The sequence below is a fragment of the Lethenteron reissneri genome, chromosome 27, assembly GCF_015708825.2.
Source record: "Lethenteron reissneri isolate LAM-NWPU_2019-01 chromosome 27, ASM1570882v1, whole genome shotgun sequence".
NCBI lineage: Eukaryota > Metazoa > Chordata > Hyperoartia > Petromyzontiformes > Petromyzontidae > Lethenteron > Lethenteron reissneri.
Window position 1 is genome coordinate 16,884,745 of NC_083805.1, and position 27,241 is coordinate 16,911,985.

General features: G+C 45.3%; 2 protein-coding genes across 4 annotated transcripts; one reads left to right on the plus strand and one right to left on the minus strand.

Annotated features, from left to right (window-relative positions):
- The first annotated feature begins 864 nt into the window (after positions 1 to 864).
- On the plus strand, positions 865 to 21,490 carry LOC133348659 (GRB10-interacting GYF protein 2-like). Of its 3 annotated transcripts, none has more exons than XM_061561597.1 (9): positions 865 to 1,464; positions 3,316 to 3,427; positions 4,901 to 5,828; positions 7,879 to 7,994; positions 8,959 to 9,060; positions 10,761 to 10,981; positions 12,405 to 12,468; positions 17,843 to 17,905; positions 19,637 to 21,490. In XM_061561597.1, the coding sequence occupies exons 2-9, from the start codon at positions 3,335 to 3,337 to the stop codon at positions 19,820 to 19,822; spliced, it is 1,773 nt and encodes a 590-aa protein (XP_061417581.1). In that variant the 5' UTR covers positions 865 to 1,464; positions 3,316 to 3,334; the 3' UTR covers positions 19,823 to 21,490. The 3 variants fall into 3 exon arrangements, with proteins under 3 accessions (XP_061417581.1, XP_061417580.1, XP_061417582.1); XM_061561596.1 differs by having other exon boundaries at positions 867 to 1,464; positions 7,876 to 7,994; XM_061561598.1 differs by lacking the exons at positions 865 to 1,464; positions 3,316 to 3,427; positions 4,901 to 5,828; positions 7,879 to 7,994; positions 8,959 to 9,060 and adding an exon at positions 9,318 to 10,318.
- A 3,805-nt stretch (positions 21,491 to 25,295) lies between these two features.
- Positions 25,296 to 25,876, minus strand: LOC133348660 (uncharacterized). The gene has a single exon (XM_061561599.1). It carries the CDS (start codon positions 25,874 to 25,876, stop codon positions 25,301 to 25,303), a length of 576 nt encoding a protein of 191 aa, XP_061417583.1. The 3' UTR covers positions 25,296 to 25,300.
- Positions 25,877 to 27,241: the final 1,365 nt, after the last annotated feature.

The window sequence follows — 27,241 nt, forward strand, 5'->3', positions numbered from 1 at the left end:
CCAACGCCTCCTTTTTAATCCGTGTTTTATCCTGCAACATCAGAGTGCAGCGCCACATTAAATACGCACTACAATGACAATAGTTTAAAGCGATTTGAAGCATGTTTTATTTTCAAAATGGAATTCTGGTTTTGGGGGGGGGGGGCAGAGCTTTGTGACAATATTTAAGGGGGGTCTGAGTTTTTGTGACGCCGTGTGACGAGGGGGGAGGGGGGGTTAAAAATCGGCCAAAATCGCGTGACGTCATTTATGGACGGCCCCTTAGCAGGTAAGGCCCACTGAGCGACTGGCTTATTTTTCTAGAAGCGACTTGACCACAAATGATGGCTCAACAAAGTGGCTTATCGTGTGGAAATGTATAGCGGAAAAATAGCCTCAAAACTGCAATCTAAAGGCACGTTGATTCTAAATGTGGAGGGGAAGACCCGGAGGGAGACACTCCGAATATACAGCAGGCGCCAGGGTCGGGATGGAACCCTTGACCTCGTCGGCGCGAGTTCATCAAGCGGCTTTGTTGAGTGGCGGTCAACTCTCGACTCCGAGATCATGCGCAGACATTGAAACAAACCCAGTGTTTGGTCGTCCAATGCATTGCTGCTGGATTAATACAGCACGGAAAATTTGTGATTTAAAGCTTTCGTGACTGCAGGGATTCATATTCTTGGTTCTTTCGGTGAAGTCTCGTAGAAGGGAAACAATAAAATAATAAAAATATAAAACAATAAAATTCTCACGACATTTCGATTGCAACACAAGCAATCATTATTAGGTGTGAAAACCACAGTAAGAAATTTTGAAAAAAAGTGGCGTTTTTTTCTTAACGTTAGCACCACGGACAGCGGACGGGCAAAAGTCTAGTTACGTTATTGATAACGAACCGATGATTAATAGCAATTCAAACCTATCATTTGTTTAAAAAAACCCCACCTCACACCGATAATAGTTTCCAAATCTACTGCAGCTTGTCGTACAAGAAGTTTCATGTTGACCCGAGTGACCGCTAATTAAATTAATTAATGAGTAATTGATTACTTTAAAAGCTTTAAATCGAAATTTAAACTTGGAATTGATATTCCAAGTTTTAGAATCGATGGTCGGCTGTCGATTCACGCCGTTAACAAAAATCGAATCGATCACGAAACCTCGCTGTGCGGTAAACGAAACCGGGAATCGATTCGATTCTCGATTCCGTTTGGATCGACTCGCGATCTTTGCGATTCGGTTGGGAGGAGCGTGGATCCACAACGCAGCAGCCCCCGACCGCGGGGGGCCTCATCAGCGCGGCAAGGCCCCTTCCGCGAGCTCGACGTGAATCGTCCTTGACGTGAATCGTCCTCAAGTCTTTGTTGTTGTTGTCGTCGTCGTGAATCGGGTGGCGGCGCGGACGAATCTGCCGTCACCAACGCGGCCGCCGCCTCAGCCGCCGTGCCAGGCGCGAGGAGGAGGCCCTTCGTGGACCTCCCGGTAAACAGCGCCGCGTTGCCTTTCTCGCGTTCTCTCTCTCTTCCTCTCTGTGCACATGGCGTGCGGTGTCCGCTGCCGAGTGGAGCAGGCGGCTCCGGGTGGTTTGTGTCGGCGTCTCGGAGGGCGGCGATCCGAACAAAAATTTGGCGCCAAAATGTTTGTATTTGAAGAGTGACGCCGACGAAACGAGGCCGGAAATGCTCGCGCCTACACTGACACGCACGCTAACATAACGGTGGGACCTCTTTGCCAGTAGCAAAGTATTAACACTATAAGAAGAGGTTTTAACCTCTCTCTGCAGGTGTTAATATTTTCAAACGCCAAATAGAAACCTTTGGCTATGAATGAAGTACTGGACTGTACTTCGTCAACCGCACAGACGCTACTTGCCGTGAACATGTAAACAAACATGCTCTGATAACAATGTAACATGCATTGCCTTTGAAACTATTTAGCCTGCAGCAGAGACCGCAGTCTTCCTGCGGGCATCGTCTCGCCACCGGTGTCGCCACCGGTACCGACACTAGGTGGTGCACAATCAGCGTTTATAGCTCGGGGTGAACGGCTACAAATTGGGACATTTTTTGTTTGCATGTTCACGAGTACTGTGTGTGGTTGATGCAGACTTGATTCCTTGGTGTTTGAACATCTTAACACCTATTGCCAGAAAGGGTAACACATATTCTTACTTTTTAATGTATGTACGTTGAACTTATTTCACGCCGTACGTGGTCAACCGTGCTAATCTTGAGGCGCAAATAGCACGGATGGCTGCCCTCTCCACCGGAATTTTAAAATACACAGTCCACAAGTATTTCTATTCCGCATTTATTAAGTCACACGCCCACACCAGGAGTCTTTAACAACAGCCGCATTGGTTCAACACAAGACAAACTGGATGCGTTTCGATATTCAGTGTCTTGTCATGCTCCCATGGTGGTGAAACTGCCTAATGAACTTTATAGCAATGATGTTGCTTCTAAATGTGGAGTGGAAACCCGGATGACCCGGAGAAAAATCCACGCGACCACGGGGAGAGAGAGACATGCAAACTCCAAATATACAGGCGGTCAGGGTCGGGATCGAACTCACGGCCTCCTGTATAGCAGGCGAGGTAGTTAACATCTCGCCACCACGGCGCTCCAACTGGCACCCATATCTCCCTGCCGGATATGGGTGCCAGTTTCTTGCAACATGGACATCGCAGTTTTCTGTGCGATCAGCTGTTTGTGTGGCAAGGCTGTCAGGGTCGTGTGTCTATCAGGGCTGTGTGTGTGTTGAGGCCGTGTCTGTGACAGGGCTGTGTGTGTCAGACCTGTGTCGGGGCTGTGTGTGTGTCAGGCCTGTGTGTGTGTCAGGGCTGTGTGTGTGTGTCAGGGCCGTGTCTGTGACAGGGCTGTGTTTGTCAGGGCTGTGTGTGTGTCAGGCCTGTGTGTGTGTCAAGCCTGTGTGTATGTCAGGCCTGTGTGTGTATCAGGGCTGTGTGTGTGTCAGGGCCGTGTCTGTGACAGGGCTGTGGTTGTCAGACCTGTGTCGGGGCTATGTGTGTATCTCGGCTGTGTGTATGAGGGGCCGTGTGCATCAGGGTTGGGTTTGTTTTAGGGCATGATATATCATCCAAATTCCAGATAGCAGAGATATTACTATACTCGGATTTACATTTGGATGTAAAAAATACCAAGATAAGGTATTCAGTATACAGCCATACAGTAAAACATGATAGTGCATCCCTACTGGTTACTGCAGCTCTGAAACTATCACCCAGGAATTGTTTCTTCAGCAGATCCTGGCTTTCAATCCTGTTACCTTCAAATGTTGATAACATGTACTGTTTGGTTTCATCCCCCGCAGATTGATGTGGTAGGGAGGGATGAGTGAATCAAGTGGGAGTGTGCCGATGGAGAACGTGCCGCCATCTGAGACCCAGGGCCTGACCCCAGGCCAGGGGCACAAGCTACGAGATGTGAGTGAGGAATGCAAATGTCCTTGTATTTCATAACCATAGGATTTAATAACTCGCTAACTTAGGCAGCATTGGTTTTGTGGCACCGAGTGAGCATAGGGACACAATCTGCACTCATTATGCCTCACCATGGTACATGTAATTTTGACAAATAATATGCTGGCCAAAGAGTAATGAACTTGATTTTAGGGTTTTCAGTGACCAGACCGAATATACAAAGTGAAAAGTTGAGCATGGTGATGATATGTGAGGTCAAGAGATTGGGAAAAACTCCAGCCAAGAGAGACAGATTGATGAGAGATGTCAAGTAGGAGAGTGGTGATGTGTGGTCAGCAAGATGGTTCAGGGTTTGGTGAGCACCTTCAGCCATTTGCTTATATGGGCATCATTCATTTCTGATGATATGAAAAAAATCCATTGAATTTCAAGTTCTCATGTGGGTCCAGCATTTGTATTTTGGCAATTTTCTTTTAAATGCCATTTACCTGAAGTGTCTGGGTGACTCGAGTGGGTTTAAAAATTGGTTTTCAGCCACCCGCGATTAAACTTTTTTCATGTGGAGCGAGTTGATGGTCGAGCCCGGTCACCAATGACTGCACAACAATCATTACAATATATTCAGTTTTAAATAAATTTGGCAAAGTTCCGCCTCTTGATAATAATAAATAGCCTTTTCACTACACCTCCGCTTTTCCCTGCACCTCCGATTTCCCTCCACATCTCTGAATTATCCCCACATCTTTGAATTCCCCCCCATCTCCTATTTCCTCCCGCACCTCTGATTTTGCCTTGCACCTCCGATTACCATGGTTGGCTACGTACAGTGTGAAAAAAGTTCAACATACATATATACATACATGTGGTGAACATATCTCTCGCAGGGCATGTGGTAAATTGCAGCACCCTTAGTGTGAATAAAATAAATCACTTGACAGGACTTCATACAATTTCTGTGATCATCTTCCCAAGGCTGTTCTCCAACATGAGCTCATGCAGTGTTCTGCAAAAGTTCTGAATGGATACTTTTGTCTCGTGACATGGCACAAATAGCACAATTGGTATATAATTGGGAAACAGACAACGTTAGTTTTTTTCCTTGTGAGAAGCAATTAGAAAATCTACACATTTTGGAAACGCACATTTTTGAAATACATGAACCGATTGCTGTGCTGCCATCCTTTGGCCATCTTGCAATCGAGCAGGTTTGGGAGTTTCACAGGTCTACATGATCCACCACATGCAAGCATATTTGTACGCTGGATTACAGTAATGCACCACCCCTACATTTAAAATAGTGTAATATAACTTTGTGTGATTTCACCATTAAAACTATTACATCTGTGGCATATGCAATGTCGCAGCAATGCATAAAGTAGGATTGTGGTTAGAATTATAATTATCATAAGTGGTAAATGAAAATGGTAATATTTGAATATAATAAACATACCACATTCTGCGCCTTCTGATATACAGGGGATTCCTATGAGTCTCGGTACTCCTTTCCGTGGCGCTCGGGAATTACCTCGCTCTCCACTTGCGACCCCTGGACAACCCACGCAGCTGAAGTTGGATTTCTCAGAAAACTCGGACGTGTCGAGGGATGTCAATGCTTTTGAGTGCGTAGCCGAAGAGCTCAACGATGGTAAAGTGGGAAAAAGGAAAGCGGTGGAGCATGAGGAGATGGTGAGTTCTAAGCGGCGCCTAATCGACTACCCTATGCCTGGAAACCTGCTACACCCCGGCCGACAGATTCCACGGACACCGGCACCAGGAATCCTGCCAGCGCTGCCGTCTCAGCTCTTTGGTTATGAAGAGTATGACATTGATCACCAAGGGCCAGTAGCTGGTCAAAGTGACTTGCTCGTCATGCCTGCAAAACCTCAAACCACGCGGCCTGACAAACATAAAAATGTAATAGAGAAAAAGCTTGAATCTATGAAAATAGTTAATAAGGTAGTTGAAAATTTAGTGAGCAACGCGATTCCCACGGGAAGACAACTACCACGCACGCCGCCTACCGATGTCCCAGGCTCGGAGGAAATGCCTGCACTGCCTCTTGAGCAGACAGCTGCTCCTGGCGGGAGACAGAATAATTTGCCATCGCTGGCTGCTTGTGAAACCCACGAAAATCCGCCATTACAGTCCCAGGTGGAGCCAGGAAATCTGGCGACAGCAGAAGAGATGCACAAGCTGGATGGTGCCAACACGAGCAACGCAATCGCGGCTGAAATTATGGATGACAACCAACGTGGTGTGAACAACCAAGATGGAGAAAACACATTGCAGTTTGCTGAACAATGTTTAAACGTCTCTTTACCCAACCATGAGGTGGAAGATCAAACAACTGGGCAGATAAACACAAATGCTGAAACAAACATCAACTGCAGCATCCCTTTGAAAAGTAAGCATTATTATTGGATTGAAATTATCTTGGTTATTATGTTATGAACACAATTTTATCTATCCTTGAGGCCAATTTTGCATCAACATGTGCCTATGTTGACTAGAGGGCTGCATATGGAGAATGTAGACTGCAGTGCAAAGATCAGAATTTAAATTTGTTAAAGCATTTGTAAATTGGGTAAACATTCAGTCAGCAGTGCAGACCCAGTCTGGACTTATCTTTGAAGTTGTTAACTTGTTAAATCCTTTATATTAAGTTCACTTGCTTGCTTGCTTAGGACCGTGCAAATCTTTCGGTCGTTTTTTAACCCACTTCCCGTGATCCAATCGAGCTGACATTTTCCACACAGACTCGTTGTGCGTGACAATTAATGTTCGTGAAAATTTTTGTTCCAAAATTTTACACTTTTTAGGACAAAAATATTATATTTAATTACCAATTGCTTAATGCTGCCATGCAATAATCTGACCCATAGGTGGCAGCCATCTCAAGCCAGAGGACGAGAGGACTCTAGCCGCCACGCATATAAAGGATTTATAGTGAAAAACTTTGTTTTTACGGGTTATACTTGTTTTTATTCTATGGTTGTGTGCAATCTAACTACTAACTATAGTTGTGTGCACATCAGTGGACGGCAATGAGTGATAGGCGGTAGGGTGGACCAGTGGTAACACTCGTGTCTCGGAGGAAGCGAGGCCTGGGTTCACGCCTGACTCAGGGGACGCCTTTATATGTGGAGTTTGTATGCTGTGTCCCCCTGTTCTGCATAGGTTTCCTCAGGGTTCTCCGATTTTCTCCCACAGCTAAAAACACACAATGTATTTATAATTATAAAGGCAATTTCGAATGTGTAAATATTTTGTGAATTGGACGCAATGTTTGATCTCGGAGGCACTGAGCCAGAGCTCAAAGCTCCTCATACGCTAGCCTGAACAGGTGAGGCTTGAGCTGTTGGCTAAAGGTCGAGGGTGCCTGGATGGATGGGCCAGAGCACACATTGAAATTGGTACTACCTGAGGCAGCAAAACTTTAGTAGTACCGATGTATTTACATGGCTTTTAAGGGTGACTTATTTAATAACCCGCTCATTTCAAATGGTTATCGCGTAAATAAATGACAACCATTAAAGTCATATCAACAACAACCGCCATTCGCCGTACTAAGTGGCGGTGACGTCACCACGGCGCTTGTGCCAGGCTTTGTGCATGTTAAGGCCACGTGAAGTGTCGAACGCCCGCTGGCAGGAGGTCATGGGGAAGACCCAAGTGCCATGGGTCGACTGACTGAGATGATTGGCTGATGCACTACCTGTGCCCCCCTACTGTGCCAACTTGCTGTGTTTTAGCCGCCCGGCGCTCCGCTCATTGTGTCACATCTGGTGTTACTGACAATTAAAATAGCTGGTCTTGGCTTATGGACTGAATGCAAAAAAAAATCCTGAAAAATTGCTCATGGGATTACACAGCAGCAACATCGCCCCCCGACTGAAAAACACTTGGCAGGACCCTCCAAGGAAATAGTCTTGAGACTCGGTGAGACTTTCCTGGTTAAACAAGCGTAGTAGTAGTAATAATAATACAGTAGATCATCGAATATTCTGGGGGGGGGGGGGGTGTCAGATTTTCAAAAATGCCGGCTAATCACTGATCATTATTTAACATAGATTGTTTTTGCATATTTTTGTATGACATGGTTTTAGGTGTTGTTTTTAGTGTTTTACATTTGTTTACTATATGAAATTGGCATAAATAAACATGCAAATATACACAAATATCCTATAAAAAGGTACTGTATTTACGGTACCGTACTTACCACTTCAATCCCGTTGACTCTGCATGGGGTGTTGTACGCACTACGTTCATGTTTCAACAACATGATTGTGTTTGACGATCGCCAGACTGGTTACAGCCTTGGGAGCGGTTTTGCTGGTTTTGCCGGATTGGCTTGGGACCGCCGGATAATGTTAGAAGCCTGATAATGGCACGCCGGATAATCGATGATCAACTGTAATAGCACTGTGATGTGTGCCTCGTGTGTATGTAAGCAGGGGGTGTTGCGGAAGTGGAATATATGTTGAAGGAACTGGGTGGCTACAAGCAGTGCACCCCAGACCTTGTCTTCCTGGAGCATAAACGCCATCTGGACCTCTTAAGCAAGCTGAAGGTGAGGGTAGTGCCCTTGTACTCGACATCATTTTATGCAGACTACCATAACTTCCCTTTATCGGGGAAAATTGTGGGCCAGTCTAGGATAAGTGAAATCCCCATACATCTTTGGACAGTGTTTGCCTTGTACAATGTATAATGTTGCCTGGAGTAAAGTCCATGAGAATGATGCATTGGGAGTGATCACACTGGTTAATAAAAGTAATGTTGACCCAGTGAAGGATTTGCATAATTTCGATTTAAAGCTTTCGTGACTGCAGGGATTCATCTTCTTGGTTCTTTCGGTAAAGTCACGTAGAAGGGAAGTAATAAAATAATAAAAATAAAACATAATAAAATAAAATAATTCTCACGACGTTTCGGCTACAACGCAAGCAGCCGTCTTCAGGTGAAGAATGAGACAATGCCAAGCTAGGAGCTTATATATAAGCTGCGTTGGAGGTGGAAGAAAGAGCGCCTTAACAAATGAATATGCTAAATTCCTCTTCATATGCACATTCTTTTGTTAAGGCGCTCTTTCTTCCACCTCCAACGCAGCTTATATATAAGCTCCTAGCTTGGCATTGTCTCATTCTTCACCTGAAGACGGCTGCTTGCGTTGTAGCCGAAACGTCGTGAGAATTATTTTATTTTATTATGTTTTATTTTTATTATTTTATTACTTCCCTTCTACGTGACTTTACCGAAAGAACCAAGAAGATTTGCATAATATAATTATATGTCAGGAACAACTGGGCCTCCTGGTGAGAAGTCTACCTAACTGCAACAATGGTATTTCTTATTTGCTTAAATATAAATTAGGAACTATGTAAGTCCTCCACATATTAACATGGAGACCTGTATGGCTATGGGATAGCATTTCCGAGCATCTGTTAATGTGTGATGGCTTTGTGTTCAATGGGCTATAGCGGCCTCGCATCCCTACAGTGAGTGTAAAGCGTTTGTGCATTGTGGCTGCGCAGGAGGAGCATCTTTTATTGACACGGCAGCATAAGAAGTTGGCGGAGAATAAAGAATATATTGTGGCCTCATTAGAAAAGGTGCAGCAGGACACAGATAAAATGGTGAGAACTTTGCACCAACCCTTGCACAGTCAGTTTGTTAAACCTCTTTTTTTGTACAGCTGATGTAGATGCAGAGCAACTACTACAATTTCACATTCAGGTGGTCAAGCCACATAACGGCGTCACGAGCAGCGGAGTGTATCGCTGTGATGTCTCCTTCATAGTTGTGGATTGGGCATTGCGTCGTTATATGTTGTACGGTCTGTTCCGGATGACCACAGTCGCACACTGGAGAGTTTTTAATTTTCTATTTATGCATCAGGTATCCGCATCTACTTCTGTGGTTTGTGCAGTGGATGCGGTTTAGGGTGGACCATGTGCTTTGTGGAAGATCAAACTCAGGGATCGTCTGTGTTGGGTCTTTCACAAGGTGTTCGTTTGCGAGTTCTTTTGAACTCAAATCAGCTCTCCAAGCTTTATCGGGGTTGATTTTTAAACCTCAATCACATTTACTGATATTCAGCACGCAACATATTTTTTGAGGATTTGCATGTCCAAAAACTGAGTGATTGCATAAACAAATTAAGCGGTGTTTTTTTTGTATATACTACACCACTGGACACTGGGTTAGATTGACATCTTTACAAAATGGCCAAAACGGTGGTGATTTTCTCCATTACTGGCAATAGAAACATTAACGTTTTTTTGTGACATACAACATTGAAAATATTTAATACTGTTAGAATACTGTAAGAATTTTCATATTCCATATAAAAGTACAAATGATAAGCCACTTGGTTGAGCTATTGTTTGTGCCCGGCAGGATAGGGATGGTTTAGTTTTATTTGTGTAATGACAGTGACACCTGCTGGCCTGGAAGGGGAAGTACGGGTACGGGCACTGTTGAAGTAACAACCAATCGGTGAAGGAGGTGGATCTGGGCCAAAGGTAACAGGTGGGATTAGCCGAGATACTTCGGGAACCTGCTCGAAGGTTCCACGAGAGGGCGTGCCCGGAGGCGGGGCCTAGTCACGCCTGGGGGATATAAGGGGGAGCGGACCCAGATCTCGGGGCTTGTCCGTGGGGTCTGGGTCCTGGCCACGTCACTACTCGTCATCTCTCTCCGTCGTCCGACTACGTGGAAGATCGTCTGCGGGGTCTCCATCGCCGACATCGTCACGCCGCCAACTAACGGCGTAGCCAAGCGTAGACAAATGGGACCACGACGAGTGATCGGCTGTGTGTAGTCGTAGAGACGTTTAGCATCTAAGAATATATCCGTGTGAAGAAGAACCAGTGTTGGCCCGTGTTGTGCCCGGTGTGATAAATAAAGAAGTGCCCTCTACACGTGTCGCTCATTACATTTGTATATGTTGGGAGATTTTTTTTGTCTTTCCTATTGTGTTTTTGGATTGTTTGTTGTTGTAACGTTCTTACTCGTTCCTACTGGACATCTGTGAAAAATTACTTGATGGCTCATCGGATTCCTCCAGTATAAATAAATAAATATTTATAAATAATAAACAATGAAGTATTTTTTTAAATGAGAACTATCTTTGAAAAAAAGTATTTGAAACTTCTCAAAACCAACATGAATGGCTAAAAACCTGTAATCCGGCTGACTAACGCAGTGGGTTATGAGACCACCGTCATGTTTCCATTGGGTTAGTGACACAACCATTAACAAAAATGTAAAGATTAGAAGTCAGGGGTCAGCTCGTCATCATGCAGCATCTCTGTACTCGGTGAACTTTTGACAGACAGAGCACGTGATGAGCACCGTGAAGCAAGCCCTGGGCTCGGGTGGACATTCCATCGAGGACCCGGCGGACGCACTCGCTCTTCTGCCCTCGCTCGACATAGCACTGCTTCGGCGGCAGCAGCAATTGCAGGCCGCACGGGGAAAACAGCTGTCACTTGAAGTGGAGCGACGCACGGCTGAATTGCTCGCTGAGAAGTCTCACCTGGAGCTGGCTATCAGGTACCGTCAGCCGTCTGGAGTTGAGGTGCCCATTGGAGCTCTTCACAACTCCCTGGGACATGTGCCACAGTGACAGCATTACTTATTTTGTGCACGATGAATGTCTTGTAAACAAAATCAAACTAGGAAGAAAAATCATGCATATGCCTGGATCCTGTTAAGCCTTCCAACATGCGTTTAACCTTGGAAGTATTTAATTAGCAATAGTAATCTGAGCGTTCACACCAGGTGCACAGGAAGCAGTGTATCTGTAGGCCTCAATGATTCACCGGGGAGTGGCTGTTGGTGCGCCTTGGCTCCCATGGCTAGGTCTCCCAGACAGGGCCTTTTAGAGCACTTGATTGTGTGTGTGCTATCGCCTACAACACCAGGCACATCAGTATTTAAGAGCTCACAACCTGCTGATAACTCGGATAAAGTTTTGCTTTAATATATGGTGTTGTGTCCATCTGTCTGGTCCCTTTTAAACGTGAAGAGTTGTGAGTTAAAATTCCAGTCTGCCATTGACTTGCATTGTTATTCTGTGGTCAATAAAATAGCTGCCACCTTTCAGGAAGTTGGCAGTGGTTTTGCTCTGGATGTGCATTCTGCCATTTTTGGAATAGATAATTTTCACCTCAAAAAAGAACTCAAAGGATCGCGAGAAAAACACAAATAAACATCAGCAGACAGAACAACGGAGAGACAGACAAAATCCAACGGATGTAGAAATAAAGGCAAACGGAGACAAAGAGAGGGGGAGACAGAATTTCACTGAGACAGACAAAGACAGAGAGAGGACGCACATAGTTAGGGAAACAAAGAGTCTTGGTGACACAAGGAGATATGCAAAGAGAGACATGGACAAAGACTGATACAGAGACCTCGTGAAAGACAGAGAAAGGTGGAGATAGAGAGAAACATCAAGAGGGAGACAGAGGGGCTAAGACAAGAAAGATGGACTCTCCGGCTTATTTTAAGAAGCATTTTTTTTAAATGCCGTGATTTTCATAACATCAAGTATTTGTGTTTTGGCTAAATCGTACAAAATCCTATTTGGTGCACCCCCATGATAAATGTAAATGCTAGAATGTACGATTATCTCCGAGCAATTGTTGGCTGTGCTGGGGTGTCGAATGCCACACTTGTTGCGTACCCTGCTTGTGGATGATGCAGGATACATTGCTACAGTACTCAGGTTTGTGTTGCAGGCAACAGGACATAAGTCACCAGACAGTCTGTTTTTTCCTGTGTGTTTTTGTCATTCTGTTTATATACAAGGTTGTCTTTCGTCACAATACTATACTGTATAAATGCACAGTGCATGACAGGTGCTACATGGCATGTTATTTTGTTTCTGCACATTCTTTACTGCTCATGAGTTGATTTTCATGAGTTGGGAACATTGCATTTGCCGCTTCTTGATGTTGTTCTGCTTCTGCAGAGAGAAGCAGGAAGAATACCAAAAAGTGGTCATTGAAGCGTCCATGAAGCACCAACAGGAAGAGGTGAATGTGCCTTTGTGGAGTTGGGCATCTATGTGGGATGTTCTTTGTCCCTAATCACTACCTACTCAAACTTTTGCATGATATTTCGTAAATGTGTATTATTGTTAATGGGTGCATTCGTGTGATCCAGTTCAGGATGGTGTACAAATGGTTTTCACCGATAAATTGTAAAAACTCTGAAGTGTTATTCTCTCTGCACAAAAGTTGTGCGACGCCTATTATCAATATATATTTACTGGTAAGAAGATGCTGTAAGCTTTCATATATTTCTTGTGTGTGGGCATAGATTGAGATATAAACCATTTTCTCAAGGGTTTTTGTTATATATTATAAATTTTTGTATTTAGTTTGTTGTCCTCCCACACCTTAGCACGGTTGGCCACATACGGTGGGAAGGAAGTTTATCGTAAATACAGCAGCGGGTTTTTTCGTGGCAGTGTCAAAAAATGTTTCCCAAAATTACCTATTTTAACTTTTATTTGTACCTACCATCCATACCCACGTGTATGTTGTAAACTGCATTGCCTTTTCCTTGATGTATCAGGTTTTTCAGCAGTTTGGATTTATAAAGTGGGGAAATGCAAAATCAGCTCAAGATGTTACACGGCAGGGGAACTTTAATGGCTGTCACAAGGACAACATGGAATGGATTAGAATGGTGTCAATGGAGATGTTATACTTACTTTTCATCCCCTTTGGGACATACGGCTAAAATGAGCTCTCGACATCTGTTCCTGTCCTTTGCTGCATGCTGTGCCTCTCTCTATGAGAGCTTCATCTGGCCACGCTATTCGTTGACCTGTTCTTCGCCAGGTGGTTTTTGGCCTCCTCGGTTTTCTTTTTCCCGGAGGCGTCCATCTCGGAGCAATTTTAGCGATGCGGTTCTATTCCATTCTTAGGACATGGCCTCGCCATCGCAGTCTTTGTTGTTTTATTTCCTTTGTGATATTCCAGCTTCGGGTCCTCAAATACAATTCACGATTGGATATTTAGTTCGGCCAAAATATATGACAGATATATCTGAGGCATCCATTGTGGAAGGCCTCAACCTTTTTCATGTCTGCTTTCACGACCCTCCAGCATTCAGAGCGATATAGCAGGATGGACTTGACATTGCTGTTGTGTATTTGGACTTTTGTTTTCAGATTGTACTGTTTGGTTAGCAGTTGACAGAAGGTGCCCCTAGCTTTTCCCAACCTTGCCTTGATATCTTTATGGGCCCCGTTGTCCTTGCTAATGAGGCTACCCAGGTAGGTGAAGTCGTCCACAAACTCCAGTGGGATCACCGTTTCTAACAGCGGGTGTCGTGGGGGTGGCATTGATGCACATCACTTGAGTTTGGAAGTGTTGATTTACTGTTTAGACCTGTTTGCTTGGCATAGTTATCAAGCCTATCAGTTTTTTTCCTGTAGGTTGGAGTGGTAGGTGGAAAGGACAGCGAGGTCGTTAACAAAGTCTCTAGGTCCTCCAGCTGATTGAACAGGGTCCACTGGATGCCTCTGGATTTGTCTGATATGGTATTGCTCATGATCCAGTCTATGGTGAGGATCAAGAGGATGAGTGAGGATGATGCACCCTTTTCTCAGTCCAGACTCTACAGGGAACCACTTGGAGAGGGCGTTGTCCATGATTAACTACTGCATTCAAAGTGTTCATAGAATTTTCCTATGATGGTTATGATCTTGGATGTAATTCTATAGGAGCACATTATCTTCCAAAGTGTATCCCTATGTACACTGTCGAAGGCTTTCTTTAAATCCACAAAGTTGATGAACAAAGGTGTGTTCCATTCTAAGAACTGCTCAATTATGTTTCGTAGTGCAAATATCTGGTGCATAATCTTTCTCTTTTGCTCCTTTCCTGAGCCTGGTGTGAATGGCTGCTTCCCTTCTACGTGACTTTACCGAAAGAACCAAGAAGATGTTTCCATTCTGTTGAGGAGAACTCTGCAGAAGATCTTGCTGGGAATGGATAGCAAGGTGATACCTCGACAGTTTGCAATTTTGAGGTGTCTTTCTTTGCTATTTTAATGATGAGAACTTTAGTCCAGTCATCAGAGATGTTGTCTGTGGCCCAGATATTATGGAAGAGGTCGTTCAGAACCTTGGCAGCTCTGGGAATGTCTATTTTCAGAATCTCTGCATGGATTTAATCTATTGCACATGCCTTGCCACTTTTCAGAGATTTGATTGCGGCTCTAACCTCATATGTCAGGAGGACTGGTGTCAATATCAAGGACATCATCTGTTGATGGAATGTGTTCGCTGACTGTTCTCGGGTCAGGGAGGTTTTTCCATTTGTAGCTAATGGGAGCAGATTGGTTGTAATTTTTGCCACTGAGACGCTTGGTGTTCTTGTAGACTGCTTCAGGTCTCATTGTCTGCAGCCTTCTCAGCTTCACGAGCCAAGTTTTCAACAAAGGCCTTCTTGTCTCTCCTGGCTATCCTGGCTTGTTTCTGGAGCCTTGGTGACTTGGAGTTTAGTAACTTTGTTTTCGATTGTTTTCTCTCTTCAATCTTTTGCTATGATATCTGGTATTGTCCACTCTTTAGCCCCCTTCTGTTTGAAACCTAGGGCCCTTTGCGCTGCTTCAATGTAGGTGTTCTTGATGTTATCCCATTTTCTGTTCATGTTTTGCTCGTCATCCATTTCAGTGGTGGCATTTATAGCACTAAAAGGGTTCTTTAGCTCCATGACAAACTCTTTGTTCTTCTTCGGGCACTTGAGTTTTCGCATTGTCCAGTTGTTTCCGGCGCTGTCCTTGTGGTATGGCCCTCTTGAGCTTGATAGTGGCAGTGACAAGGTAGTGGTCGCGATAGGCATCTGCACCACGTTATGTTCTAACATCCTGGAGAGTGACCTGCGCCACTTGCTACTGATACTAATGTGGTCATTCTGGTTGGTGGGCCTACTGTCAGGAGTTTTTATATAGTGAGGAAAAATTTACCGTTAAACATCTGTATGTTGTATAGGATCACGCTTAAGAATATAAATATAACCATCATAGGCACAGGGGAAAAGAGATAGGTGTGGTACGTGGGGCAAGAACACATGGAATATTTAATAAAATTGAGGGCAATCTTTGTAGACTGAGGACAGTAGTTGATCCATATTGGATTTGAAAACATTTAAGAGATCTGTGATTTGGATAAAAGTGGTTGCATTTATTGGTATGGATAACAAGTCTGGCATTGGCTTCATCATCAGGAGTTTAGGCAGACTAGAGAACTCAGTCCTCAGTCACGCATGGTGTCTGTTCTCATGCACAGGGACCACTCCGCCCAATCTGCATCACAATCGGCTCCGACTCGTTACAAGGATGAGCACAGCGGGGGATAGAATACACTATGTAACACAATTTTTGTTACTGGGTAGTAAGTGTGATTTCCTAATTGCTAATGCCTAAAAAGTATAGAAAATGGCTATTATTCCCCACAAACTTTGCTTTTGTGACCAGGACAGTGATATTTAGAAATTGACCTATTTTCAATGAGAAAACAGGCGTATTTGTGTATTTTCGTTCACATAAAAGTCAGAAAAAAAACATGGGGATCCACCAGTGGCTCCCACATGACGTTGTTCCTCCCCACAGAGAACTCGGTCCGCTGTGGCCAGTCGAGCCTGTGGTAGTGCACCTTGGTGCCCCTGCTGTCCCAAAGGCAAAGATAGCAGGGAAACTTGGTAAAAACGCCTTGGAGATCCATCAGGAATGCCACCATTTAGAAGTTTCCGATGACCTCCCAGCCGTACTCATCATACTTCAAGGCATCCAGCAAGGTCTTGATGCTGTTGTAATCCTCTTTGAGGTGCACTGAGTGAGCCAGGAGAAGAGATGGGTACTTGTTACCAGTTATGGAGCAGCATGGCTTTGAGGCTCCTGGATGACCTGTCAATGAAGAGGCGCCACTCATTCTGGTTACAGGCGATTCCGATAACATTTCAATAACATTGAAAATTGTAAAACATTTATAAATTAAAAACTTTTACAATTTTTTCTTTTTACAAATTTTATAACATAAATTCCTGAGAACAATTGTCCAACTTACCTTCCAAAGTTTTTGTTGCATTGTTCGCAGGAGAAATGAGGTGCCCAGGGGTTGTCTTGATCTCCGACAGGCATGCCGAAATATGCCTTGTAAGCCCCGTACATCTTAGCAGATGCTTCCACAGAGTATTTTTTCGCTCTTGTCTTGATAAATTGGCCGCAGACATAGCAAAATGCGTCTGCCGGATGCTTGCAGCCTCTTGATGTCATCTCAGAAAAATGCAGATTTGTATCCACTTAGTCAGCAGGAACTAAACTCAACTGGTGGGCTTAAGGCCCCTGTATTTATACTACTATTTATATTACTGGATAGTTCTAGAATGTTCTAGACTGTTACTCCAAAGTTTACTCAGCACTGAATCTATCTGGAATGTTCTGGAAAATAGGTAAATTTCTAAATATCACTATCCTAGTCACAAAAGCAAAGTTTGTGGGGAATAATAGCCATTTTCTGTAGTGTTAAGGCATAAGCAATTAGGAAAGAACACAACCCAGGAACAAAAAATGTCTACAAATTGGTTACACATTGATATGCAGGGTGTTTCAAAAAGATGGACCCAATTTCAAAGCAGTGTTTCACGATGGCAACATGTTACAATTACACAAACAGTTACAAACGGTTTAATGAGTTATCAAGTTTTACTAACAATTTTATAAATGCTCTATGTGCCCTCCACTTGCTGTACGGACAACATCGAGATGATAGTTGAATTCGTCCCAAATGCCTCTCAAAGTGTCTCCTTCCACTGAAGTCACCGCTGCCGTGATTCTGTTTTTGAGGTCATCCAGATTAGTCGCTAATGGTGGCACAAAAATACGGTCTTTGAAGTATCCCCACAAGAGAAAGTCGCAGGGTGAGTTGATATCTGGGGATCGTGGGGGCCAAGAGTGTAGCGCCAAGTCTTGGGATCCCGTGCGACCTATCCAACGTTAAGGCAGTGTGTCTCGCGAATGACTGAGGCTAGGGGCTGTTTGTGCGCTGGGAGAGGCATCTAGCGGTATTCATTTGAAACTATGCCCCGCCCTCTCTATGCCCCGCCATTTCAAGTGGTAAGAGTTTCATTCATGGGCGGTTCGTGGTTGCAGAGATAGCGATTTCAAATCGGGTCCATCTTTATGAAACATCCTGTATATCTATGAAAATACCTTTAAAAAAAGATAATTTAACTTTTAGGACCACTAAGCTTGAATCCATTATACCAATGTCCACGTGAGTTGTAGTGAGATTTATTACACCATGTCCCTTGTCCCTCAATATCCCTGAACTTTATAACTTGCTGCCATGCCACAATGTGACCCTTCATTGTTGCTTGTGGACGTACATCACAGGGAGAGGTGAAGAAGTTGCAAGCTATTCTGGAAAGACACAAGCAAAGTGTTAAGGCTACAAAGGTCAGTGTTCAACCATTCCATGACTACAACCACTCGGTTCCCCTTTCAAGTACAGTCTGAGCATGCGAGTGAGTGACTGTGGTGTGCTTATGGTTTTCTAATCATTGAACAGTTGAGGCCTTGGTGTTATGAATTTGATCACTCGTGTTCAGTCTCAACTATTAAGATGCACAGTTTCGTATTTAATTGTTCATTAAATCAACATTTATTTCTGAGTTTCTAAATCTAGGGACGTGTATGTTTATGAGTCCGTATTTGAAGTAAAATGTTATGAAAGATGCAAAGCAAAATTTGCACATTTAACCAGACTGCAAATATCTGTACAAGGCACGCAGTTTTGTGTTTTGCATATGCACAATTATGTTTTTTGCATATGCACAAAGGCTGTGCTTTTTACACATTTTGTGTCTTTGAAGCTGCTGAGTTCGTTAAATTAGTCCAATGGTTATGATTGGAGTGGCTGTATAAGTGTTACATTAAATCGGTTCATTAAAAAGCATTTAAATGACTGGGCAAATGTTTAAGGTTTGAAAGTTTAGTCATGTTTTTAAATCACACTGAAATGTATGTATTTTGGGGCTTTGGCATGTTGATTGCTTTTTAGCACTTAGTGTTGTATGGGGAGGCCTCCAGCTTGGAGTTGGAAGGCTCTCCTGCTAAACCTGGAGCATGCTACTGAGAGGTCAGGGCTTACCATTAGCCCCACCCAAACTAAGCATCTCCCTGGGTATTTTGTGTCATCAAACACTCCACTCCCTCAACTGCCCGCATGAGTAATGGGGCAGTTGTGAAGAGAGTGGAGAGGTTTCCATATGTTGGCAGTGTGCTTATGACCAGCTGCATAACACTGGAGAAGCTACCTGGCCTGTCTGCTCCACATGAAGCTTCGGGTATTCTCAACCACAGTTATGCCTTCCCTTTTCTGTGCTTGCGAAATGTGGACTCTAATGGAACGTCTGAGCTGGTTTAACCAGGCTGAATTGTGCGAGGAGCTCACAAATCCTTGAAATATCTGTGTCCAGATATTTTAAGGATTTGTGGGTTATGTAGCCCATATTCTCAGCCACTGCATGCCAAAACAGCTTCTGTTTGGCTGGATAGAGGGGGCTAAACGGCCGTGGCACAGGCTAGAGAGGAGATAGTAGAGGATATGGAGCTGAACGGACTTGCCGTAGTCCTGGTACCAGCAGTGCCAAGATCGGCCAGTATGGAGGAGGCTCACAAGGGACACCATTGAGCAGTTGGCAGAATGTTGACCGCCAACAACAGTGGAGGGCAGAGGAGTGATGTTCACAACAACAAGCAGAGCGTCGGGCGGTTAAAATGCAGCAAGTTGGCATAGTAGGGGGCACAGGTGATGCATTTGCCAGTCTTCTCAGTCAGTCTACCTATGGCACCTGGGTTTGTCCTGTGACCTGCCAGCGAGCCTTCGATATTCTACGTGGCCTCAAAGTGTACCTAACCTGGCAGAAGCGTCGTGGTGACATCACTGCCACTTCGTGGCGAATGTTGTTTATATGTTGTTGTGATCTGCAGTGTGGTGGCTGAACAGTGTCAATGAGACCAAGCAGTCAATCTCTGGCAGTGGAGTTGAGCACCACTCCACTGCTCATTTGGACAGGAACACACTTTGTCCAAACTCTGTTTGCGAGTACGATCACGCAAGTAACTGTAATCAAGATTTCTTCTATTCGGCGTACGTAATTGTAATTTTACCGTGTCCATTGACAGTTGAAGACATCGGAGCTGCATCGAGCGTTGCAGGAGGATTTGAGCCAGAGCGAGGTTGGGGTGCGTGAAGCAGCGGTGCCAGAGCGACACCCAGAGCGACACCCAGAGCAGCAACGAGCCAAGGCCCGGCTGCGCCGACTGAAAGCAGCGCAAGGAGTGCGCAGAGCGCAGGCAAAAAATGATTAATGACATGCTTGCAAAACCACTAAGTCTGACGTATAACCACCACCAACCTCGTTTAACTTTGCCTATATAGAAGCATGTTTTTGTTCCCACACAACATTCACAACTTCTCCATCCTCTTACACCTTGATCTTGTTTCATGCTGGTTTCTGTCTCCATTACCTAAGAGTCAAATTTGAGATGTCCTGTCTTGAGATATTGTTGCTCGTTGGGAAGTCGGTGAGTGTTAAAGATGTCACAAGTGACCCACGTACACGCACCCTCCTCAGTCATTTACCTCCTTACTCAACAGACTACTCTTGGGATCCTTATTTTCCAGTCTAGGTATCCCTCGTTTTTACGAACGTTCGGTTTTGCGAAATGTGGCATGAACGCGATTGGCAAATTATAGGACACATTTCAATTCACAAAATGGAATTTCCGCGTCAATGAATTAGTCACGCGCCATGAGATCAAACACGAAGCACCCGGGAGGCTGCGTCATGCCCATCCGTTACAGCGTCACGGTATCCCTGCAGTGCAACAGCAATGCCTCCACATCACCTTGCCAGTCATTCCAACATGTAGCAGATCTTTTCGCGAGTTCCCTGAAAAGGTAATTTTTTTTTTTTATTAATGTTCTTTATGATTTTTGTATTGTAAAAGGTGATGTAGGTGTGTATTTTTAGGGTAAGAGTAGCGTTGGGATGACTGAAACACATCCATAATTTATGTATTGGAAAAATCCATTCCTGTTTACGAGATTTTTGTTCTCCGTGTTGCCTTTTGAGGGAATGCTTCGTGATGATGTTGCAGTTCAGACATCGGTGTCTCGAGACGGAGACATTAACATTTTACCCTGAGTCAAAATGAGGATGCACTCTCGTGATTTGGTTGCTCTTTGGAAAGTCTCGAGTATGAAATGTGTCATGTTCCTTGCACACAACCAGGCAGCATGTTCACTCATTTACTTCCTTGCTCAGCAGACTGCTCTCATCACCTTCATTTCCAATACCGCTGCATTGTTCCCACGTTTTTGCATTTTTCTTTCAAATTATGTTGCAGTTGTGATATCAGCGTTGTGCTTTGAGACAGATGTACATCCAGCAAGCAGTATTACACCAATTCAGATGTTTTCACTACCCTAGAAAATTGTCAGAATTATGAGATTACTTTTTTAATAAGCATCTAATAAACACATCTGGGGACAACTCTGTATCTGTACCGTACCCCTGTTCATATGACGTCTCCTAAAAATGTTTAGTTCTCAAGTGAAATAATCCGCTTGAGTTGAAAACCCAAATACGAGAATCAGTCTGCCTGGGTTCAACCCTGGATATGGGCTCTGACTATTATCCTACTAAGACAACCTCCTTGTCTCACACAAATTAGTCTTGTTTAGACAATATTAGGCTCCGTTGACTTTCTCTACGAACTGAATTCACGTAGTACGCCAAGTGTAAGCCTTTAATAGAAAATATATTTTTAAATGCGGGTTTGTGTTTTCACACCATTCTGAATGCCATGACATGAATTTAGACTTGGTCCGTTCGCTTACTGAAAGGAGGCTCAAGAGATGCGTGTACATTTGTTTGAAGTGCAGAATTAGCAATTTGTACGGTAGATGAGTTTATGAGGGTGATAGTACGTGATGGATATGATGATGCGTGAAATAAACGATTAAATTGACAATGAGTGGCTAATGATGAATTGAGTGATGTTGGATGGTCTGGGAAGATGGACGGAGTTAGTGGTGGGGAAGGAGAGTTGGGGTAAGCGACGGACAATCAGTGAGTGAGTTCTAAGGGGAGAATGAAACAGCGAGCGGGGCTGATTGTTTTACAAGTAGGGGCAGCTTATTCCAGTGCGTAGGACGTCTACAATCACTGCCGTTCTGAGATCCAGCGCTACATCTTGATGCGTGGAATTGCACGACGATGTGACGTTCCGTGCAGAATACCACTGAAACAACTTACGCGTTGCACAGCGAATGTGTGAGCGGGATTTTCAGAGGCAACTGCAGTGTCATCCCAGGCTAGAAGGAGCTCCCTGTGATCACACATCGGTTACCAGAGAAGTTACTCATTGGCCTGTAACGGTGCAGTGCGATCATCGATGTTCCGAGTTTCCAGGAAACTGCCCACCACTAAGAGGAGTGGCAGCTTCGTGAGCGCATTGCCCGTCCACGCGGTGACCCTTGGGGTTTGTAGGACGGCGACTGCAGCCTCATCCCACTCCTTAGGCCAGTGGTTCTCAACCCGGGGATCCGCAGCAATGTCCCAGGCGGTAGGGGAGATGATTTATACATGTGTGAAATTCTATCAAACGTAAGAGTCATCGGTGAATTATCACGTAGGAATCTGCCAATATAAAATAATAACATTGTAATGCATATGGTATTCCAAGAGAGCAGAACGTCCGTTGATTGTTTTTATTCGCTTGCAGTTACTTGCGAGTTAGGATATACCTCACAAAATGGACCAATTGGTTAAATATTCATGTTCATTATTCATACATTTATTTCTCAAAACCATATTTGGTCAGGCAAGAGGGTACACTCGGTTGGAACAAGGTTCAAGAAGGGGTAGTACAGTAGCCGAACAAGGTTGAGAACCACTGGGCGAGGCATTCACAGGCTGGAGGTGCTGATGGCAAGTGTTGCATGTGAGGGCTCTCCAATGCAGCAACACATTTCATTTGGTTTTCTTAAGCCAATAGTATCGCCAGTTGTGTGTAGGCATACTTTTACATAGTTCATTGGCAAGTTAAATAGTGTCATCGTCCGCAGATGAAAACTCCGGCAGCAATCTTAAAATAAATTAAGGAAGAACTACTTGAATGAATATGTAAATTCACGCAATTCCATAACATGATAAACTTATTTCTCACCGTACGTAGCCAGACGTGCGGGTAAGGACAACTAAACACAAAAGCGTTTCTAAAGAAATTCGTGTTCAATGTAGATTTGAAAGTGCATAGCTCCAGTGGCATCCTAATATCGGAAGGAAGAGCGTTCCAGACGGCCGTAGAAGTGCATCCGAAAGCTCGCGATGCAGGAATCGTCTTTGTTCGATGGCCAGCCAAAATGATCTGCTGCGAGGATTATCGGAGTTCGCGTGATGATGGTTTATGCATGCTTGACGACATCAGCAGCAAGGTGTTGTGGTTCATGAGTGGCGAGCACGTCGTGTGTAATGAGAGAGCGACCTCGTCACAAATTCGTTGGGCAACCGGAAGGCGATGTAGCTCGGCAAGACACTGATCTCAAACGATCTTATCTGCTGTCACCACACGTGCCGGGATATTTCACAATACCGACCACTGTCTGGTCTCAAACAATTTTATTGAACAAATGTGCCGATATGATCTTAATAATCATGCGGCTATCAGCCTCGGTTCGTGCATCTACTAAATATCAACTAACAATGAAACTCTGATACATTAGAGAACAAACCGACTAAACAAGCAGACTTTCATGAAATCATTATCAACATCAGGCCACCTTCAATCAAATAACAGTACAATGTGTACGGCAAATATATTTCTCAAGCTGTCATAGATTTATACCACAAGGCATTAGATTATATGTCCTGTACACCATCCGCAGTAGCGAGTCTAAAACAACGAGGAATGAAAACAATCTGTGACTGAAGAACACGAAGAGTGAAGGTAACGCCGCATCACCATCGGGGTAACGGAATCATCAGAGAGAATATCAACCCGAAACACATTTACATTGCGCTGATTACATTGTCCTGTTTTTCACGTAACAAAAGTAGATTTTACATTTTATCAAAGATTTTATCGAGCATTGCAAAGCCTAGGAATAGCTAAATTGACAGTTTAAGAGAACATGTGAACACAAACGGTACTAAAATTGAGTACGTTGATGAATTTAACCATTAGGGTCAAACAATCTCATTTGTATGAAAGACGAGAACGACAAATCCTACAATTATCTACAGATGTTATACAATGTTTTGGTTCTTTCGGTAAAGTCACGTAGGTAGAAATACTAATTTATTTTATGTAAAATTGTATTCTATTTCTTCCTACGTGACTTTACCGAAAGAACCAAAGAGTATGGATTCCTGCAGTCACGAAAGCTTCAAATCAAGATTATACAATGTCGTTTGGTCTATAAAAGAAAAGTGCCTTCAATGAAAAGAACTTGCACAGATGGTGCCCCTTTTAATTTACATATGCCATTCACATATTTATATCTAAACCACGAGCGGTCAAAGTTGACCCGTAGAGATGACGAGATGAACCCAAAGCATCCGGAGGCCGCGACGGCTGCAAGGAAAGCGCGGAACGGAATCAACTCGGGGGAGGCGTTTGCCCCCCAGTGTGGAAACACAGAGCGACAGCCGCCGTCGAATGTGAACCTGCAGTCCGCAGTTGACGACGATGCGGAGGTTCACTCGCAGCGAGAGGCACGCGCAGTCGCGTGGCGCGTGCACGGACGCGTCCGCGTTCTCTTCTTCTGCTGCTGCTTCGTTCGTGTGGCTGCTGATGCAGGTGCACAGCAGACGACTATGAAGTCACATGCAGGTGGGCAAGCCCAGATCGCCGCGTGAGAAGCAGCAGTGGTAGTGAGTGTATCGCTGTGACGTCTCCGTCGTGTTTGTGGACCGGGCATTGCGTCGCTACACGTGGCACGGTCTGTTCTGGATGGCCACAGTCGCAGGCTCCTGGAGAGTTTCTAATTTAACATTTGTGCATCAGGGTATCCGCATCTACTGCCGTGGTTTGTGCAGTGGATGCGGTTTCGGGTGGACCGTGAGCAACTTCGTGGAAGACCAAACCCAGCGATCTTCTGCATTGGGTCTTTCACAACAAGCTGTTTTACGCATTGGTTTTTTTCCGGTAAAGACAGGTATGTAGAAATAAAATTAAATAAATTAAATTAAAATAAATCACGACGTTTCGAACGCAAAACAAGCGCTCATCATCAGGTGGAAATGGGATTAAACATATCACACAGAGGGACACCACGTACACAGCACACAGAGAACGGCAAACTGCACGTAAGCAAATGCAACAAGAAGATGGGAGACGAGAAACTCAACAGACCTTAGAACCATCACGTGATGCAAACCAGTCGGCCAACAACAAAGTTAGACACTCACCTGGTTGACCACGTATTTCAAAAGACTGCTAAATCTCTAGTGTTCATCATCTGGGCTGAACATGCCGACGTAAAAACAGAGGACAGGGACTCGTGAACAGACACGAGGTACATACACATAGAAGACACACAAGGAAAGATATACTTCTGGGCAGCCCAGAGGGACAACCAGAGCAACGGCACACCAAGAGACATCCACACATGCAGAGGCACACACAGCGAGCTGTTTGTTTGAATGGCGGCGTTCGCTCGTGTGAAGTTGCGACCAGTGGACACAACTCGAAGCCCCCCCCCCCCCCCCACGTGCACGAGAGACGCCGCCTTGGAGTGACACCGCCGCTGCCGCCGCTGTTGCTGCTGCCGAGCCGAGCTCACTTTGTCCCCGAGGAGGCTCTGGAGTTGCTGATGAAGCGGGAGAGCTGCCCCACGCCCTCCAGGAGGCCCTCTCCGGTGCGGGCGCAGCAGCCCTGCACCAGCCACTCGCGCCCGTGCCGCGTCTTCACCGCCTTCATCGCCTCCGCCACCTCCGCGGTGGCCGCTGCCCGCGGGAGGTCCTGCTTGTTGGCGAGGAGCACGAAGGGCACCCGCGTCATCTCGGGGCTGTCCAGGATGGCGTCCAGCTCCGCGAGAGCCTCCGGGAAGCGCTCCCGGTCCGCGCTGTCCAGCACGAAGAGGAGCCCGTCCGTGTTCTGGAAGTAGTGCCTCCAGAGAGCGCGGATCTTCTGCTGGCCGCCCACGTCCCACACGGTGAAGGTGACGTTCCTGATGGGCTGCACGGTCTCCACGTTGAAGCCGATGGTCGGGATGGTCACCACGGATTCGTCGAGCTTGAGCTTGTACAGGATGCTGGTTTTCCCGGCCGCGTCCAAACCCAGCAGCAGCACGCGCGCTTGCTGAGTGAACATTCCGCCCAGCAGCGACGCCACTCGCGACGCAAGGAGACCCATTGTGACCGCTCGGCTCGGGCTGCGCCTCGGGTCGTCGTGCCGACAACTCCCCCCGGGCGAGCTCACGCGGGCACCTGCACGCGACGCGCTCCCAGCAGCAGCAGCCCCTCGGCACCACGTGCAGGACGAGCACGACGAAGACGGATCTCGTGCCGAGCTCGCGTCGGGGATGTCCGAATCGTCCCTTGCGAGTCTATGGGCAGTGTTGAGTCTACGGGTAGTGTTGAGTCTATGGTGCAGTGTTGAGTCTATGGTGCAGTGTTGAGTCTATGGGCAGTGTTGAGTCTATGGTGCAGTGCTGAGTCTATGGTGCAGTGTTGAGTCTATGGTGCAGTGTTGAGTCTATGGTACAGTGATGAGTCTATGGGCAGTGCTGAGTGTGGTGCAGTGTTGAGACTTGGGGAAGCAGTGCTGCTCAATGTAGAGGACTTTTTTTTTCTGTGAGTGTGGGTCAGTGATCGAGGAAGTAGGTGAGTGAGTGTGTTAGAGATTGTGGGTGATAGGGTAAGCCATGGGTGACGTGAGTGGGTGTGTTGTTTGGGAGTGAATAGACGAGTGGTTGGGTGAGTGGCTGGGTGAGTGTGTAGGTGAGTGGGTTAGAGATTGATTGGGTGAGTTAGTGGGTGGCTGAGTGGGTGGGTGGGTGAATGGGTTTAGAGATTGAGTGGGTGGTGGGTGGTTGGGTGAATGAGTGGGTGGGTGGGTTTGTGAATGGTTGAGGTGAGTGAGTGGGTGGGTCAGCGCGTGAGTGGGTGTGGGAGTGGGTGAGAGGTGGGTTGGTGAGTTGGTGAGAGGATTAGTGAATTGGTGGGTTCGAGATTGCGTGGCTGGGTGAGTGAGTGGGTTAGAGATTGAGTGGGTGGCAGGGTAAGTGGGTGGGTTGCTTAATGGGTGTGTGAGTGGGTGGATGAATAGGTGAGTGGACAGGTGCATGGTTTAGTGGGTGAGTGAATAAGTGAGTGAGTGGGTGAGTGGATTGTTGCGTGAATGTGTGGGTGGTTGAGTTTTTGGGTAGATGGGTGTGTGAATATGGGAGGTGAGTTCGTGTGTTAGTGGATGGGTGAGTCGGAGAGTGAGGCACCATGGTGCCGATATGTTAACTACCTCGCCAAGTATACAGGAGGTTGTGGATTTTATCCCAGCCCTTCCGCTTGTATATTTGGAGTTTCTATGTTTTCCCCGTGGTCGCGTGGAATTTTCTCCAGGTTGTCCCTCCACATTAGAACATGCATTTATATCATTTGGTTGCAATAACATTCTACGTGAAAAGCCACTTAATTGAACTGTCATTTGTGCTGAGGTGGCTTCCGACAAAGATCTATAGCTCAGGGCCTTACCCAGTAAAATGAAAACCAATTAAATATG